At 40.0% G+C, this 16,495-nt stretch overlaps 1 protein-coding gene across 1 annotated transcript in view; it reads right to left on the minus strand.

Annotated features, from left to right (window-relative positions):
• The window catches only part of LOC107093830 (neural-cadherin-like), a 501,663-nt gene extending 495,131 nt beyond the window's left edge, over positions 1–6,532 (minus strand). The window contains exon 1 of the mRNA XM_015389130.1: positions 4,993–6,532. Coding sequence (XP_015244616.1) covers positions 4,993–6,145 — 1,153 coding nt within the window. The 5' untranslated portion in view covers positions 6,146–6,532. The remainder of the gene's footprint in view (positions 1–4,992) is intronic.
• Between the last annotated feature and the right edge of the window lie 9,963 nt (positions 6,533–16,495).

Consider the following 16,495-nt stretch of genomic DNA (forward strand, 5'->3'; position numbering starts at 1 on the left):
ATGAAGTAGTTTTAATATGTTATTAAGTGGGAAAATCCACCTGAGAGGACATGTACCTGTATATAAAAAACGCGCCCTATAGTCCGGTGCGCCTTATGTGTGTGTTAAATACAGAAATGGCACACATAACTGAGACTGCGCCTTTTAGTCCGGTGCACCTTATGGTCGTGAAAATACGGTAAAAATCAAGTTTCAAAGTCAAAAATGCCTCCCTGAACTGTCATTACTTCCTAAATTTATTAAAATTAATACATTGATTGTGTTATTGTGTGTGATTGCGTTACTGTGTCTCTGGGTCTGGGGAAAGGGGAGGGATGGAAGTTGATGGGTTGAAGAAGGTTCCCACGGCTTTCCAATTTTGTGGAAAAGTAAATCCATATTCTCTCTTCTCTTCAACTGTCCTTTCCAGCTGTTTTCCTATTTTCCTCCACTCTCACTCAGCCTTCCCATCTTCTTCCTCTCTCCTCTTCTATCATCTTACACTACTGTAAAACACAGACACTATATAATTACCACAATATTTGTAGCTACAAGCAAAAACAACTTAATAAATTCACATTAAAGGGATGATTATCTCTGACACCATCATTCTGCGACACAGGGACACTTTGTCTTCAAACCCAATCATCAACACCGTTGATCGCTTTATTTTATTAGCGGACCTGGAACACTGGGTCAGACCTTCTGGACCAGAACTAAAATGCTTTAAATCCTCCTGAAGAACACAGACTGTTTAGTGTCAGCAGGTAACTTTCCTTCGGAACCACAGAGATCCCATGTAGCGTTCCCCAGGGCTCCATCTTAGGGGCCCTTCTATTCAGTGTCTCCATGCTCCTGCTGCCTCAGATCCCCATAGACAGGGGGTCTCCCAACGTTTTCCAGGCCAAGGACCCCCAAACTGATGGCAAGAAGGAGCAGGGACCCCCTAATTATACATATTGTGTGGAATTGTGTTATATCAAACTGGTCCTATAGTCACTCTATTACAGATGGTGTAATCTACCGAAAGTAATTTCTCCCTGGGATTATTAAAGTATTTTTAATTCTGATTCCTGGTTGATGGGACAGGTGTTGTGAATGAAACGGTGCCCAGCTTGAAAGAGCTCCTGCGTGTCACTGAATGTGTGCATTGATGACTGAAAGACATCTTCTGCCTCCAATTATCTGTTTACTACAGTGTGTTGAATTCATGTTAATATGTATTTAAAGACATTTCAATTAGTGGATAAAATTGCAGGGGGGAATACATTAAAAAAAATAAATCAACAGGAACTTTTGCGACCCCCATGCAGTGCCTCTGTGGAAGCCTCTAGGGGTCGCGGACCCCCTGTTGAAGACCTCTATCATAGACAATACAAGTTACCGTAGCGATGCAGTACATCAGTTCATTAACATGGCTGAAATCAGATTAATTGTGATTAATCTATTATTGAAATAATCCTCAACTAATTTAATCGATTAATCATTAATGGAGTGTAGAGACTCTAAAACATGTCTTAGGGTGACAGAGCAACCAAACCTTAAGCAGCTATTATACCAAAAATGTAGGAAAAATATATAAGCATTTTGCATTCAAGATTAAAAAAAAAACTTTTTCGTCTGTCAATATGCTCTATGCAGAACTCCTCAAGTCGAAAAGTTTTAGTTTAATCTGGTTTCATTTCATAAACAGTCTTCTTTAATGAACCTTTGGATATCCGATGATTAATCGAAAACATCGATTTGACAATATCGAATCGATAATGTTATCGACAATATCGATTTGCAAAATAATCGTTAGTTTCAGCCCTAATATGAACCCATTCCAGCTCTGGATAAATGCAGAGAGGAAATCAATGCATGGATGAACAAAATGTTCTTCAGCTTAATAAAACTAAACTGGAGTCATAGTTTTTGGAAGAAAGGAAGAATGTGTCAAACTCAGCTTCAGCTAATCCAGCTAGAAAGCAGCAATCAGGCTCTAAATCTGGGGGTAGTGATGAACTCAGTGGCTCATAAAGACAGGAACAAAGTGGGCCTTCTATCACCTGGAGAACTTCTCCAGGATTAAAGGTCTAATGTTGAAGACCAACTTCCTGCTTTGTTTATCTCTAGTAGCATTGATCCCTGCAGCTTTTTTTTTACTGGTCTGCCTAGAAAGTGGATCAGACAGCTACAGCTGATCCAGAATACTCCTGCCTGAGTCCTCACTAGAACAACAATAGCAGCCATTTAAAATGGCCCTTCCCTGTCAAATGCCAACCGAATAGCAGCGTAATTCCCTCAAGCTACCAGCGAAATCTCCTCCAACTTCTAGCAACCGGAGTTACCCCCTCTTGCATATGTTTTAATCTGACTCGACCCTTTCACTGAATTACAGGGTCTGACCAGGAGATGATGCTTCTCTTTAGATCCTAATGTCTATAAATCATGACAGAAAGTATATTATAGATGTTTAAAAAGGAATCTTGGGGGACCAGCCAAGGGCCCATCAAGGAAAGTTGGGAAATTTTAAATGGCTACTACTCTTAGAAAATGGACCATCCCTGTATCTAAGAAGGTGGAGTCTTTAATTATGAATCTGAGCCGCAGCCATTTCTTCATTTTCTCATCTACAGAACTCCAAATTTCCTAATGAATAAAATCTGAACACTGTTTTGTCACCTGGATTAAGTAAAAGTTTAATTAACAAACTAACCCTTTATCTTTCAGACTTCCATTTATTTATTTGTTTAACAGAAAAAAAAGTGCCACTTTTATTGAAGTGTGTAGTTTATAAAAACACCTCAGCTGCAACACAATTCATCATTTAGCAGATTCTGAAGCACTTGTTCAAATTACCAAACCCTGGAGACCTTCCCATAATGACGCGTCCTTGAAAAAGCATACTTCAAAACTCTCCACTGAGTGCCTCTTTATAATTAAAAGAAAACAATCTGGCCTCCTCTCAAAGGGTCCTACTGGAGCTATAAGAAGTTCAATGAAGTAATAATGGGAGAAACCATCCTGTTGTTCCTGCCCTGAGCACAGGCCCGGTTCTCCCACTAAGGTTGACCCTCATTACCAAACCCAGTAGTCTCCATTGGCTAAACTCCAGCCAAGCGTTTCTCACTGGGACACGTGTGAACAGAAGCCTCTGCTTTCTCAGTGTCCTTCCTCCACGTTTAAAGAGTTAGCGAACTGGCTCAGGTACGGCGTCTGCCTCACTGCGGATGTGTGAGTGATAATGAAGCTGCAGCAGCTCCCCTGACATCCAAGCATCTGTTGCTGCTGTCGGCACATATTCACCCTGCCCTCATTTATCCGCACACATGAATCATCATGGCCGACGCAGATAAATGCCACTTAGTTTAACCTCTAGTGCGCACACTTAGGGACGACGCCCAACCAGCTGGAATCTCAGCCACTATCAGTGGAATTTCCCACGCCTTCCTAACTAAGGCCGCTGCGTGCTGACTGACTGCACAACAACCGTTTAGCTAATTGTCCATATTTACAAATAGAGCCCCCCATGTTTAAGAATAACAGCATCACCAACTTTACCCTCATCTTTAAACAGAGTGTTCTCCATCACATATTTCTCTATTTCACAGCTCAAGTTTGATGCAGACCTCACAAAACAAACCCTTCATGTCCATCACCCATTTACAGCAGCTCTACGTTATCCTCACTATCTGTGTGTCATACATAAACAGAAACACGCATCAGCATTAAGGTGCCCAATTCAACTGGAGTCCCATCCTGATCTCTACCTTTGCCAAAAAATCGAGGATCAGCGAGCAAAAGGTGTAAATGATCCTGAAAACGAAAATATTTTCCATCTCAGACACAAGAAACAGTTTTCAGTGAACTCTGAAAGATGACCTCATAGCTACAGTTTCCTCATCAAAAGCATTCATTTTTTTCTAAAATAATGAATCCAGAGCAGATGGGAGCAGAATAAAGTATTAATTCTACTGCTAACCCCTCCTACCCCCATGAATGAGGATGAAAACCTTTCAGGTTTAGACAGAAGCAGGTTTCTTCACTCAGAGGTTAAAGATATTTAGCCTGATTTTTACCTCTTCTAAGAGAAATCCAGTATTCCGATTCCCAATAATGTCAATTTAAATTATAGCAAACCTTAAAAGCATAACTCAAATGATTTGAGATAAATTTAGAATCTCTAAATCTTACATGTTTGTTCCTTTCAAATTGTAATGTCCATAAACTTTTCATTATTTTTACAGTATGAAACAAGCACTACATAAATAAGCGTTTCGAAATATCTAAATATGTTTTACTTCTAGTTAAGCCCAAAAAACAAGCATAGAGCTCCTCTCCTTCTGGGCTGCTTAGTGCGCCACCCACTGATTGGCAGGACTAAAACCTGTAGCTTTCACCTTCTCTGCATCTGCTGATTGATTTACTATCACAGAGTATTAGGGCATTTTTTTTTCTGAGAATAAAGTCGTAATATTATGAGATTAAAGTGATAAAATCACGAGAATAAAGTCAGAACATTAAGAGAATAAAGTTAATATTACGACTTTATTCTCGTAATGTTGCGATTTTATTAAAATCATTTTTCAACTTTATTCTCGTAATTTTATGACTTTATGTTATAAATGTATGACTTTATTCTCGTAATGTTACAATAATATTCTTGTAATATTATGACTTTATTCTCATAACTTTGCGACTTTATCTCATTTATTCTCATATTAAAAAGAAAATAAATCTCAAGCCTGGCTTTAATAGGTTGTAATTTACAATCTGGGCGGGACGGCTAAAAAACATTCCAACCCACAGAGAGAACAGAAGCTTCAGATATAACAGGAAGGAGCGTCTCCAGCTGTTTTTCACTTTCCAACAGAGAAAAGTTGTGGAAAAGTTCAGCCACACATTTTATTATCCATCATTACAAAAGCTCCACAGGCTCAAATCTGGAAACAGAAATATTTCAGAGGAAATCAAATCTAAGCCCATTTAGAGGTTCTGCTCGCTCCGCAGCAGAACCGGTCCTCTGCTCACCTCTCCGGTCCTGAACCCGGACCGTGATCTCCAGCAGTGGTTCCGTCTCCCGGTCTAGCCGCCGCATAATGACCACATCCCCGCTGTCTCTGTTCACGCTGATCGGGCAGCTCTCCACCTCCGGCTCCAGCAGCTCGAAGGTGGCGGAGCCAAACCTGACCGGGTTCAGGTTCACCACGACCGAGCCGATCCCCGCGTCCTCAGACACGCTAATGAAAATCGGGGTTTCTGGTTCCGGGACCGATCTGGATCTCCGCGCTTGAACTGGCTGTTTCAGTTTGGGACCGGCCGCGTCCGCGACAGGCCACTGTCGTGGGTTTATTTCCACGGAGACACTTTGGCTCGTGCGCGGCGGCCAGCCGCGGTCCCGCGCGAACACCTGGAACTTAATGGGCTGTTCCAGACCCAGGATGGAGTCCACCAGCAGGATGTCGCCTGTTTTGGGCACCGCGTAAAAACTTCCGTTTTTGGGCACAGTGAAGTAGTAGAGCTCCGCGTTCTTCCCGCTGTCTGCGTCCTGCGCGCTGAACGAATAGATGGCCGCGCGCAGCGCAGTGGCATCATCCAGGTCCAGCTTCACATCCGCGCTGGGGAAGACGGGCTGGTGGTCGTTGGTGTCCAGAACGTCCACCTTGATGGACGCCACCAGATCCGGAGCGTCCTGTCCGCAGCAGCAGGCAAGGCTCAGTGCGTACTCAGCCCGCTCCTCTCGGTCCAAAGTCTGGCTGGTCCTCAGCAGGACGGTTCCCCGCTTGTGGTGCGCAAACACTCGGAAGTCCTCGCTTCCATCTCCCAGAAGTTTGAAGCGCGGCGCGGGTGAGCCGGGCTCCCCGGTGCCGCACAGCCGGAGAGAGTTCAACCGCTTCAGCGGGACGCTGAGCCCGTTGACCCGCGAGCCCGGAGACGAGTTCTCAAAGACATGTCCGTGAAAGAATGGCACGGGGTCCGACGTCCTGTTGGCGGCCAAGCACGGCAACAAAAACGGTAAAAAGGTGATCCAAAGCATGGTCGGGTCTGTCTTGGCTGATCTCAGAGCGCTGGTGTCCCTCCGATGTCCATGTGTCCTCCCAGGTCCCCGCGGACCTGCCTCCCTGCGTCCTGCTGAGATCCAAAAACTTGGACTAAACTGGAGCCCTGGGCTCTCCGGCACCATGCTCCGGCAGCCAGCCTCAGATGCCTGTGTGAGTCTGAGCTGTGCGTCCTTCTCTCCCAGCTCTGCTGCCTGCCTGTGCGCGTTACAGGGAAAATGAGCGCGCGCTTACCTCAGTCCGCTTCTTTGCGACCCACTCACGCAGCAGAAGGTACATCTGAGAGCGCATCCTCAGACCCAGAGGAGCGGACACCAAACCGCCTGAAAACACGCAGCAATGGGAAAAACAACTTTTAGGAAACGTCTCACTCCTCCGCGCTCAAACGTGTGCGTGGGCGACGCCGAAGTGTCCGTAGAAAAGAGGCCGAGCTCTCCTCTCCTCTCACTCTTGCGCATCCAAATCTATCGCTGCTGTTTCCAATAAGCCTTTTGGATTAAAATTATGTAAAAATCAATCATCTGGAAAAGCCTCCTGGGAATAAAAGGAATAAAAGAGCTCCAGGAAGCTAAACTCAACAGTCCTGACTTTATTTCCCTCTCTTGTTGCCTCTTAGTCTCCAGGTCCATTCAGTTGAAGAAGTCTGAGACTATTTGTGGATCCAAAGCTGGCAGCTTAATACTGAAACTTGGCTGGTTTTAGAAGTTTGAGGTTTTCGTCTTCTACAACTTTTTGTATTTTTCTGTAGAGAGGGGTTCCCCCTCTGGTTTTCTGTGACATTGCAGACCATAAATGACAGATATGTCTGTATTTAAGGGTAGCAAATAAAAAAAGGAAAGACAAAAATCTGTTATTTCTTAAATGTCAGTTTTTAAAGACATATCGGAAATGTACATATTTATGATTTAGCAACATTTAAAATGTTAAAATGAGAAGGTTTCTCTTAGAAGTGAAAGATTTCAATATATGCCCGTTTTAAAGGTAAAATATTGGTGACATAATATGTATAAGTTTAGGTATTTGCCAAAGAAAAACGTTATAGATCATTTAACTGTTAACAACTGTTAGGGGCGGATTTAGAAAATGTTGGGCCCTAGGCAAATACAGGCAGGGGGCCCTCTGAATTGAGAAGACAATACATAAGACAGACCCATTATACAGATAGAGAAATGTTAATAGAATAGACATCCATTATTTGTTGTAGGTTATGTCCCTCTCCTCTTGTCCCTTTTCTTGTTGTTTTTCTTTATATGTTTTGTACTCAGCTGACTTTTCATGCTGTCTCAAAAGGGATTAAAGATTTTTTCCAAGAACTAAGCTCACCTAGCTGATTGCTCCTTCCTGTGTTTCCAAAAAGGCCAAAGTAAATAACCCAGTCCTTCTTTTAACTGTAGACAAGCCATGATCTGCTTATCTGTTCTCCATTTTTCATTTGGATGAAATAATTGCTGCATGAATCATTACAGCAGACAAAATAGAGGAGAGCAGGAGGCGGGGTTACCAATCTACTTGCTCTGGAGAGCAGAGTTCGCTGCTTTTAGATGTTGTCAATCTGGCCTTTTGAGGACGCATCCCATGAAATTGAACGCATCAATTTATTCACAGGAAGTAGAAGCAGAAAAGCGGTCAACCTTCCCATTGATACTCCTCCAGGAAAAAAAAAAAACACAACTTACTGTTTCCAGTTAGGATCAGAGAGGAAAGGCCAAAAAAAACATGTTTAATATAAAACATCCTGATGATCAGCAGAGCTTCGACCTACTGTAGAAGGAATGATTATGTACTATTATTACTAGTTATCAAATAATGTATTTCTTTGCACTTTTCAGTAATAAGACTATTTAAAGTGCAGCATATGAAGAAAAAACATAAAAGGAAAGTTTCATTGCCCTGGAATAAAGGTAGTTGGACACTTGATGGAGTGAGTTATTGTACTTTTCAAAAATGTTTTATTTGCTAAGATATACCTGTAAAGTTGCCATGTCAAATGATCTGCAGTGTGATTTCTTTCATTTGAGCAAAACTATACATCAGAGGAAAAAGGCTGAAAACAAACTTCAATAATTCAGCTTATTTAAAAAAAATAGAAAAAACTATAAAAAAAAAAAAAAAAACACTGTTGGCAGATAAACTGTTCATCATGCCAAATTCTCATTTAAAGCCTTTTAAAATCTTCTTTTTTCAGACATATTGACTCAGCTTGTCTCTTCTTTGGGGCCAAAGCATTTCCCTTTGACCTGAGCAATCCTCATGAATCCTCCTCTGCTCTGGAAGAGTAGAGCATGCCTGTTTTATCTGTGCTCACCTGACCAGACTTTAGCAATCAGATTTAAAACATGAATGCCCCCTAAAGGTAAAATGTTGAATTCTGAACTCCGATCTTGATAAGAAGGCCTGACTTCAATATTCATGATGCATGTTAAATGTAGTTAACTTTGCATTTATTGACTGGAGGTTCTGTCAGTTTGTGTCTTATTACTGAAGCAGCTCACATGATCCGTGAAATTCTGTCTACTTTTAGCAAATGAATTCAGAGAAATCAGGTTGTTAACAGTCATTCTTGTCCATCCTCTGATTCTAAGCGAAATCAAATCTAACAATATTCACTATAAAGACTATAGATCAGGGGAAAAAAACACATCCTCATTGGGGTTGGCATGGACGGCCACATTTAAGAGGAGTTCTGTTATTCTGGGATGTATGAAGAAGCCATATCAGAATAACGATGAAATAAAGTCTTAACTAGTGTTGTGGAAAAAAAGTATTCAACTTTTCACTCCACTTAAATACACAAAGATCAATGGATGTCACTCAGCACTTTATTTTTTCTTGCAAAGAGAGAACAGTTCATCATACTGCATGGTAATCAGCCCTGTTCTGATCTGGTCCACCTTGTTCCCACTTACTTACAATGATTGAAAGTAAAAAAAAAAAAAAAAACATAGACACTTTGGTTAAACAGTAACATGTAATGAATAAACCTTCAGAAAGAATCTGGCTTGTTATGGGAATAATTTTGTCTTGTCTACAAACAATCCTCATTTAGGCATTGTGTGGCCTTGCAGGGGAAACAGACTTAGTAAAAAAAAACATTTTCAGTGAGTAAACAGCATAAATCAGTATATGAAATAAGAGAAATCTAAATGTTCTAAAATCTAAATGTTCCAATCACACCAGAATCAGCTATTTTATCATTAATACATCATCTGTGTTTTCTGTTTTACTTTTCAGAACTCTAGATTCTCCATGAATCCTTTGATCGAGGACAAATTTGATACTATCTAGAATGATCATTTATGTTGATTAATATTTCTTAACGGACAGAAAATTAATCAACACGATTCAAAGCGGGTGGTGCTGGTCTAAGGACAGATCTGGTAAGCAGCATTTCCTGCTGTCAACTTTGGACACATTTATGTCCTCCTCTTTATGGCTTTCTTAGATCTGAAATGAAAGCTCATCTCCACACCGTTTGCTTATTTATATGAAAGTGTCTGTGTTTCAGCTTTCAAAAGGTCGCTTCACCTGAAAGGTCACATTTTCCGGTGAAGAAGAAAACGTGAACATTAGGTCTCTTAAAAAAATAAACATTTTTGATTTTTTATAGCAAACTGGACGCAATAGCCATCATAATTTATAATAAAATCTTGTACCCTAACACCAATATTTGCAATTTACGTCATTTAATGAGTACAACATGAGTAGAGAAAATACTAATGTCTTTGTACAAAATATGAACAAAGAAAATAACTTTTAGTTTTTATTTTAATCAGAGTTAACTTCTATATTATACATTTTTTAATTGATAACAATTTTTAAACACAAAAAATAAAATAGTTTGTTTTATGGATATTTTTTTAAGTATGTAATGTACAAATATATGGAAATAAAACAAATGTGTATATTATAATATATACTTTTACATTACATACAGTAGAGAATTTTATTAGCTTTAAGTGGTATTAGCAAAATTCTAAAGCCTACCCCCTAGAAATATTACTATTATAACTTGAGGGCCTTTGGGGCAGGCAAAAGCATTGTCTGAGAACAAAATGATTGTGATTATTGAGATTTTCAGGTTCGAAAGATCGAGAAATTGTCCAGTCTGCAATGAAGATAAAAACATTTACTTTTTTGAAGAGGTCTAGTGAACATGCAAACAATAAAGTCATGTGATAAATGACAAACCTGCTGTTAAATTTTCCAAGCATCCATTGTGATGTTTGCTTGCTTTACAGCAGAGGCTTTCATAGCATAAAAATGTTTATCATTAACAAATTTCATAATGCAAGCCAGAAAACAATGAATTTTTTTGGTCATGGCGAAGATGGTGGCTACTGTTGTAGCGCTCATAAGGAGCATGTAGACATCTCCAGCCATCGTGCTAATTGGCGCTGTCACCGCCACATGCAGTCACATCCAGGCCCCGGCCTCATTAACATATTCCACGACAGCTTGAGTCTCACTGCTCTCCAAGTCCCACATCTCACTGAGACTCTGCAGCGGAATCAGTTCTCTGCTGATTGTCAATGACTTAAGGGGGCCCAGGAGGGACAATGGTCTGAGTGAAGTTCTGTGCTGCGCTGTGCATACGTGATGTCTGCTGCTCTGAGGGTCAAGTTTAACTGTCCAAGTCATCAAAAACTTCTCCCCAGAAGCCTCTTCTCCAAAAACCCTCTAATATTTTCCACTCGGGTGTCTTTGAAGGGGCTCTTCATGTTTCTAACTTCAGCCGCTGTCTGGATTGATCTCTGTAAAGTTCAGGACTGCCCTCCTAATGGTCATAGAGGTACCGACTTCTGAAAAGGACTTTTTGATTCCAGCAGACTGAGCTAAACAGAACTGTCATGTAAAGGAATGATGTTGCTCCAGATGTTGAGCTCAGTGATTTTTAGACAAAGTCTCTCCAATGTCTGACTCCATCCTGGAGAGAAATATCAGCTGTGATGCTGCCATCAACACCTTTGTTTATAGATATTGGAGATCGGCCTGTTTTCCAGTGTAGATAGAAAACCTTGAATCAATCTGACTGGATGATCTGGTGAACTGTAAAGTGCCTTGAGATGACATGTGTTGTGAATTGCACTATATAAATCAACTGAATTTAATTTAATTGATTATACACTATGCGTTTACAAGGAGCACGAATGGAGCCAAATTTCTGCATTACTCTCATGCTTCTGCTTGTTTTACATTTGACCAACAGTTAATTTGGACATGGGGGCATTTATCATTAGGCAATACTAGGCAGTTACCTAGGGCCCCAGGTTCCTAGGGGCCCCACAAAACTCTGTTTACATGGTTAATACAGCATATTACTTATGTTTTTGATAAAAATCTTTTAACTAAAATGCATCAGAACGCTTATGATAGTGTGTCCACCATATTGGATCAGTCCATTTGCTGCACATGTTCAGAAAGGTCCAAGCAGACAGCAGCAAACCATTTGAAAACAAACAAGCAACGAGCAGTGTTGCCAACTTAAAAGCAGCGACCTCTGCTCTCCAGAGCAAGTAGATTGGTAACCCCTCCTCCTGCTCTCCTCTGTCTTGTCTGCTGTCATGATTCATGCAGCTGTTATTTTATCCAATTGAAAAATGGAGAACAGATAAGCAGATCATGGCTTGTCTACAGTGAAAAGAAGGACTGGGTTATTTACTTTTGCCATCACCTTTTTGGAAACAAAGCCCAATGACTGTCCTTGTCTAGTGCCCAAAATTTTCTAAATCTGCCCATTAGTGATCTAAAACATTTTTCTTTGGCAAATTCCTATACTTATACATATTATATCACTGATATTTTACCTTTAAAAGATAAATATATTGAAAATCTTCCATTCTCCCCCCTTTACCAGCAAAATCAATGGGAACTACTAGACACATCTGCAATCAACAACAATTATTGAAGATTTCCAGAGGACTTCACCATTGAAATTCAGCAGAGCTATAGTGAAACGGACAATGCCCACGTGCATGGCAGTTGGATGTTGGACTACATCAAGTAAAAGTGGAAAAAACAACAACAGAAAAGAGTTATTTCACCTTTCTGATTCCTGATCCTCCACGCACGGGTTCATTGTTAGATTGCCAAATTGAAGAGGGAGGATTTGCCATCGAACTTCTGAACAGAGAAAAAAACCCGTAATATGTAGCCAACATTTGGAAGAAGAATGTTCTCAAGATGACTTGGATAATAGCGCGTTGTGACAAACACCAAATACAGCACTGGGACTTGATCAACAGCTGATACCGCACCGTGACGTCACCAACCAATAGGTGGCAGTAGTGTTCTTATGACAAACATGGATGCCTCCAGTATAGCACATTCTAATAAAAATTACTATTAATTAAAACCCTTATCATTTATTGAACAGAATGTAATAGTTTCATTTTTAAAGTAGTTTCAGAAGTTTGATTTCTGAATAAGACCAGACTTTTTCTTTAAACATCAGTCTTTGCAATAAAATATTCTTTCTGTCATGATTTGTGGACATTAAGATCTAAAGAAAAGCATCATCTCCTGGTCCGGCCCTGTGATTCAGTGAAGGGTGGAGTCAGGAGAGGCTCAGTGGCTGAGAGTCGGAGGGGATTTTGCTGGGAGTTGGAGGGAAATGGGCTGCCATTAGGCTGGCGTTTGACTTGGAAGGGCCATTTTGAATGGCTGCTACTGTAAAAAGCAACTCAACATCTGTGACTTCATCATCCCACTGCTGTCTCAGATACATGATAAGAATAAAATCTTTAAGTTTACCTTTAGCATTATTTGAATCTGTGTTGTTCTACAGAGAAATTATCCTCTGTTCCTCAGAGATGAACCATGGTGACACCTCAGGTCATTACAGATGTGTGGATCCAGTGTTTTAGGACCAGGACCAAACTACAGGAACTTTTACATCCTCTGCTTTAAACTCTGAAAAGAATTTAACTGAAACCTGAGAAGAGCAGACACTGTTGACTAGTTTAAATCAGGACTGAAAGTGGCTTTCCAGTAAAAGCTTATTTTTATCAGCTCTTAAAGATACATTAGTGTTATTTATATTCCCTGTTTCTTTGCTTTTTTGTAAGCCTACATTTACTGTAATTAGTTTAGGTTTTTCTTTGCTTTTAATATGATCTTCCTTTTTCTTTAACCCACTGAATGACTAATAAATGGGCAATAAAAATGTAATTATTCCAACTTTATATAGATACCACAAAAATATTGCTAGAGAAGGACATTGCACTATACCCTGCTATGCACTATTGAGAGTTGTTGATTAGTGGGAGCAATACACTAGGAACAATTTAGTATATTTATTCAATATTTAAGGAGTTCAAAATGTTTGTTTCTTTGACAGAAAATGAAGATAAAGTCTGATCCACATAAACCAAACATCTCTGTCTGAAGCAAGGATGTATCCTGATGACTGAACTGTGTCAACATGAAAAAAATAATGCAACCGTTTTTTGGGCATTTACTTAATCATATTTATTAACATGAAACAATTAACACAATTGTTTCATGTTAGCAGAGGGTATCCCTGCAAAATAGTTTGTGAGAACTAAATAAGGTACAAACCAAACTGCATCAAAAGGATTCTCTACATTCTTGAAAAGTTCAGCTTAGAAAACTGCAGGTGAGGTTTTCTAGAAGAGGTTTGGCCTCTCATCCAAAGCATCTTTCCCATTGGTAACACCAGACAGGTTAGTGGTTTTAGTAAGGTTTCTTCATTTATGTGGAGATCTTTCTCTTTTCATCTCTCAACATTGACAAATCTGGACTGTCAGTGTCTGATGCTGCTGATAGCATCAATGATTGACAGGTAGAGTTCTGGGTAATTAATATCATGACCAGCTGCATCCACAGCTCTTTGGCTTTAAGGTAAAGCAACTTCTGTTCTACTCACTATCAGTGAGCACAGCTGTAACATGGAAAGGTGCACCGTTTGCTTGACTAAGAGGACCTCCTCATTCTGACTTAGCAGCTCACCAGGGAAATCCATATTGTCCCATATGGCCCTCTGCCACCTTATCAACGCTACAATAGAGTAATTTCCTTTTACATTCGCTACGTTCATCTATCTTCTGTAGGACACTGTTGCTCCACTTGCTAGAATCAGAATCAATCTCACAAACTGAAATCCTTCTTCAGAAACTGTCAGCATGTTTATTCACCCTGCAAGTTTGCTTCATTCAGACATTTTCAACAGCTAACTGGCAACATGACACGTGCCAACCCACTTCCAATCCTTGCTGCAGTACCTGCAAATAAAGCCGGATAAATATAATACTGACCCAGGTAAACCTGCATTCAGATATACAGAAATATATGCTGAAGCATTCACATTTTCAACTTTGCAGACAGAGAGGGGAAGAAAATGCAGAAAATAATGAGTACTGTAAGTCCACATAGTCGACTGTTTTTAAAGCCTTTATGATGCTGCGGCTGAATGAGCCCCCCACCCCACCTCGAACCATCCCTGCCACATAGAAACCACTATATGTTAAAGAACCATCCGAATGTAGGCCAAGACCTCAATTTCCAGTACTGTTTTTTACAACAAAAAAATCTATGTTGTTGTTTTCTCTTGTTAGTGGAGTTAAGTTACAACCGATGGGTGACGCAGCACTCCTGAGACACACTTATATTTCAGGTCTTCAGGTACACGAAGGTGCATTCTCAGAAATTGTGGAGTGTTTCATGATAATTGTGGCCCAGATTACGTTCATATTTAGATCCCCTGGCTGCCCTTGTCACAAACTTTGGCTGACTATAACTGAGAGCAGCATTGTGAGAACAGTTGGCACTGAACCTGTCATCTTTTATTCATTATCACGACAAGTTACAAACTACACAAAGGACCACTCAAATCCATGTAGACCCTCTAAATCTCAATAAACTGGAACGTCAATCTGGCTATGACTCTTCAAAGCAGTCTGGAGTTTGTCCCCGATGAAAAACAACAAGCTGTTAGAGGGCCACAGAATACACACTTCCCTAATCTGTATTGATTATTCCTCCTGCTCAGCCGACTCAAACTTAAATCTCTGTCTATATGTCTTTGTCCTTTGTCTCGTACCATCTCTCTTTGTTAAATCAAATTTCAGTTGAAGGATAAAAGAAAGTAAAACGTCCAAAACATGTTTGGGTTCATTGAACATCATCTAAATGACTGTTGATACAGAAATAGTGGGAGAGCAGAGGAGAAGTCACCGATATGCAGGGAGTGAAAAAGGCAGTAGGTTGTTGGTTCATTATCTGAACAAATTTTTTCTGTCTCCCTCTCACCTGCAACTGGTCGGCCATCAGGGGAAATATCAAGAAAGGATGATAAAGGAAACACAGACAGGGAATATGCTCAACAGTGCTTTGGAAGGATGCCATTTGGACTTTGCTGAAAACACAATCAGTGCATCCACTAAGCTGTAAATTGGTTAGATTTAATGTCGATGTGTTTTTATCCTTGTGTCTGTGTGTTCGTAGTTTTCTGCGTATGGACGTGAGTGTGTTATAGAGTGGGTAGATAGACATTTGGGAATACTAGCCTGGAGCTCTTAAGTCTATACCTAACCATCCAAGCAAACCTCCATTTGTGATTCCCATTTCTTCCCATGAGGCATTGCAAGGTTTGTTTGTGAACCAACATGTTGTATCAGTATAAAATGGTGTCATGCTAAATGTTTACTATATCCTGGTTGTAGAAAAAAATAAACAGTCTTTGGCTTCTGCTTATTAAAATGTCAACATTTCTGAATGTGTCTGTTTATGTGAAATGGAAAGCTTCTTATCAGCAGTTCAGCTAATTAAAATGTTCCCATTTGTTCTTCAGACTAAAGCTCTTTTTATACCGTGAAGCTCTAAGGGATCACAGCCTTGTTTTTGTGATAGAAAAATAATGCAATTGTAAATCTTTTACAATTTAGGTCAATTATCCTATTTGCTAATTTGACTAGGCAACAAATTCCTAAATCCTTCAGGTTTTAATTTCCAAACCACGTGCATTGCTTTTAGGCCAAACGTTCCATTTGGCATTTTGGGGTTTAAAAATGTTGGGGTATTTTGCTGTAAATAAAAAAAAGTTTTATTTCTTCTCCACTGAAAGCCCCCAAAATGGAAGCCTCAGTATTTCTTTAACTTGACTTAAGGGGAAATGGTCAGCCTGGTATTCCTGTTACTTTAAAAACGAGTTTTACTCTTTTATTGTAGTGCCATATGAATTATAATCAATGACACTCTGATTGCTTCCTTTTAAACACTGCTGTTATTGTTGCTGTATTTTTAATCTAAAAAAAAAAAAATTTAGATGACAGGTGTAGATGTCACCATCTGATCCGTCCTGGAAGCACGATCTGTTCTGTGCATGCGCCATCAGCTCATTTGTGCATCCAGATATAAATCCGGGCCGTCCTCGATTTTATTTTGTTAAAAAGACCTAAATGACGTTTTTCCCTCCCCAAAAATAGTAAATGTACTACACTATATTGTGTTAAAGGTTA

The sequence above is a fragment of the Cyprinodon variegatus genome, unplaced genomic scaffold, assembly GCF_000732505.1.
Source record: "Cyprinodon variegatus isolate N-32 unplaced genomic scaffold, C_variegatus-1.0 Scaffold448, whole genome shotgun sequence".
Lineage (NCBI taxonomy): Eukaryota > Metazoa > Chordata > Actinopteri > Cyprinodontiformes > Cyprinodontidae > Cyprinodon > Cyprinodon variegatus.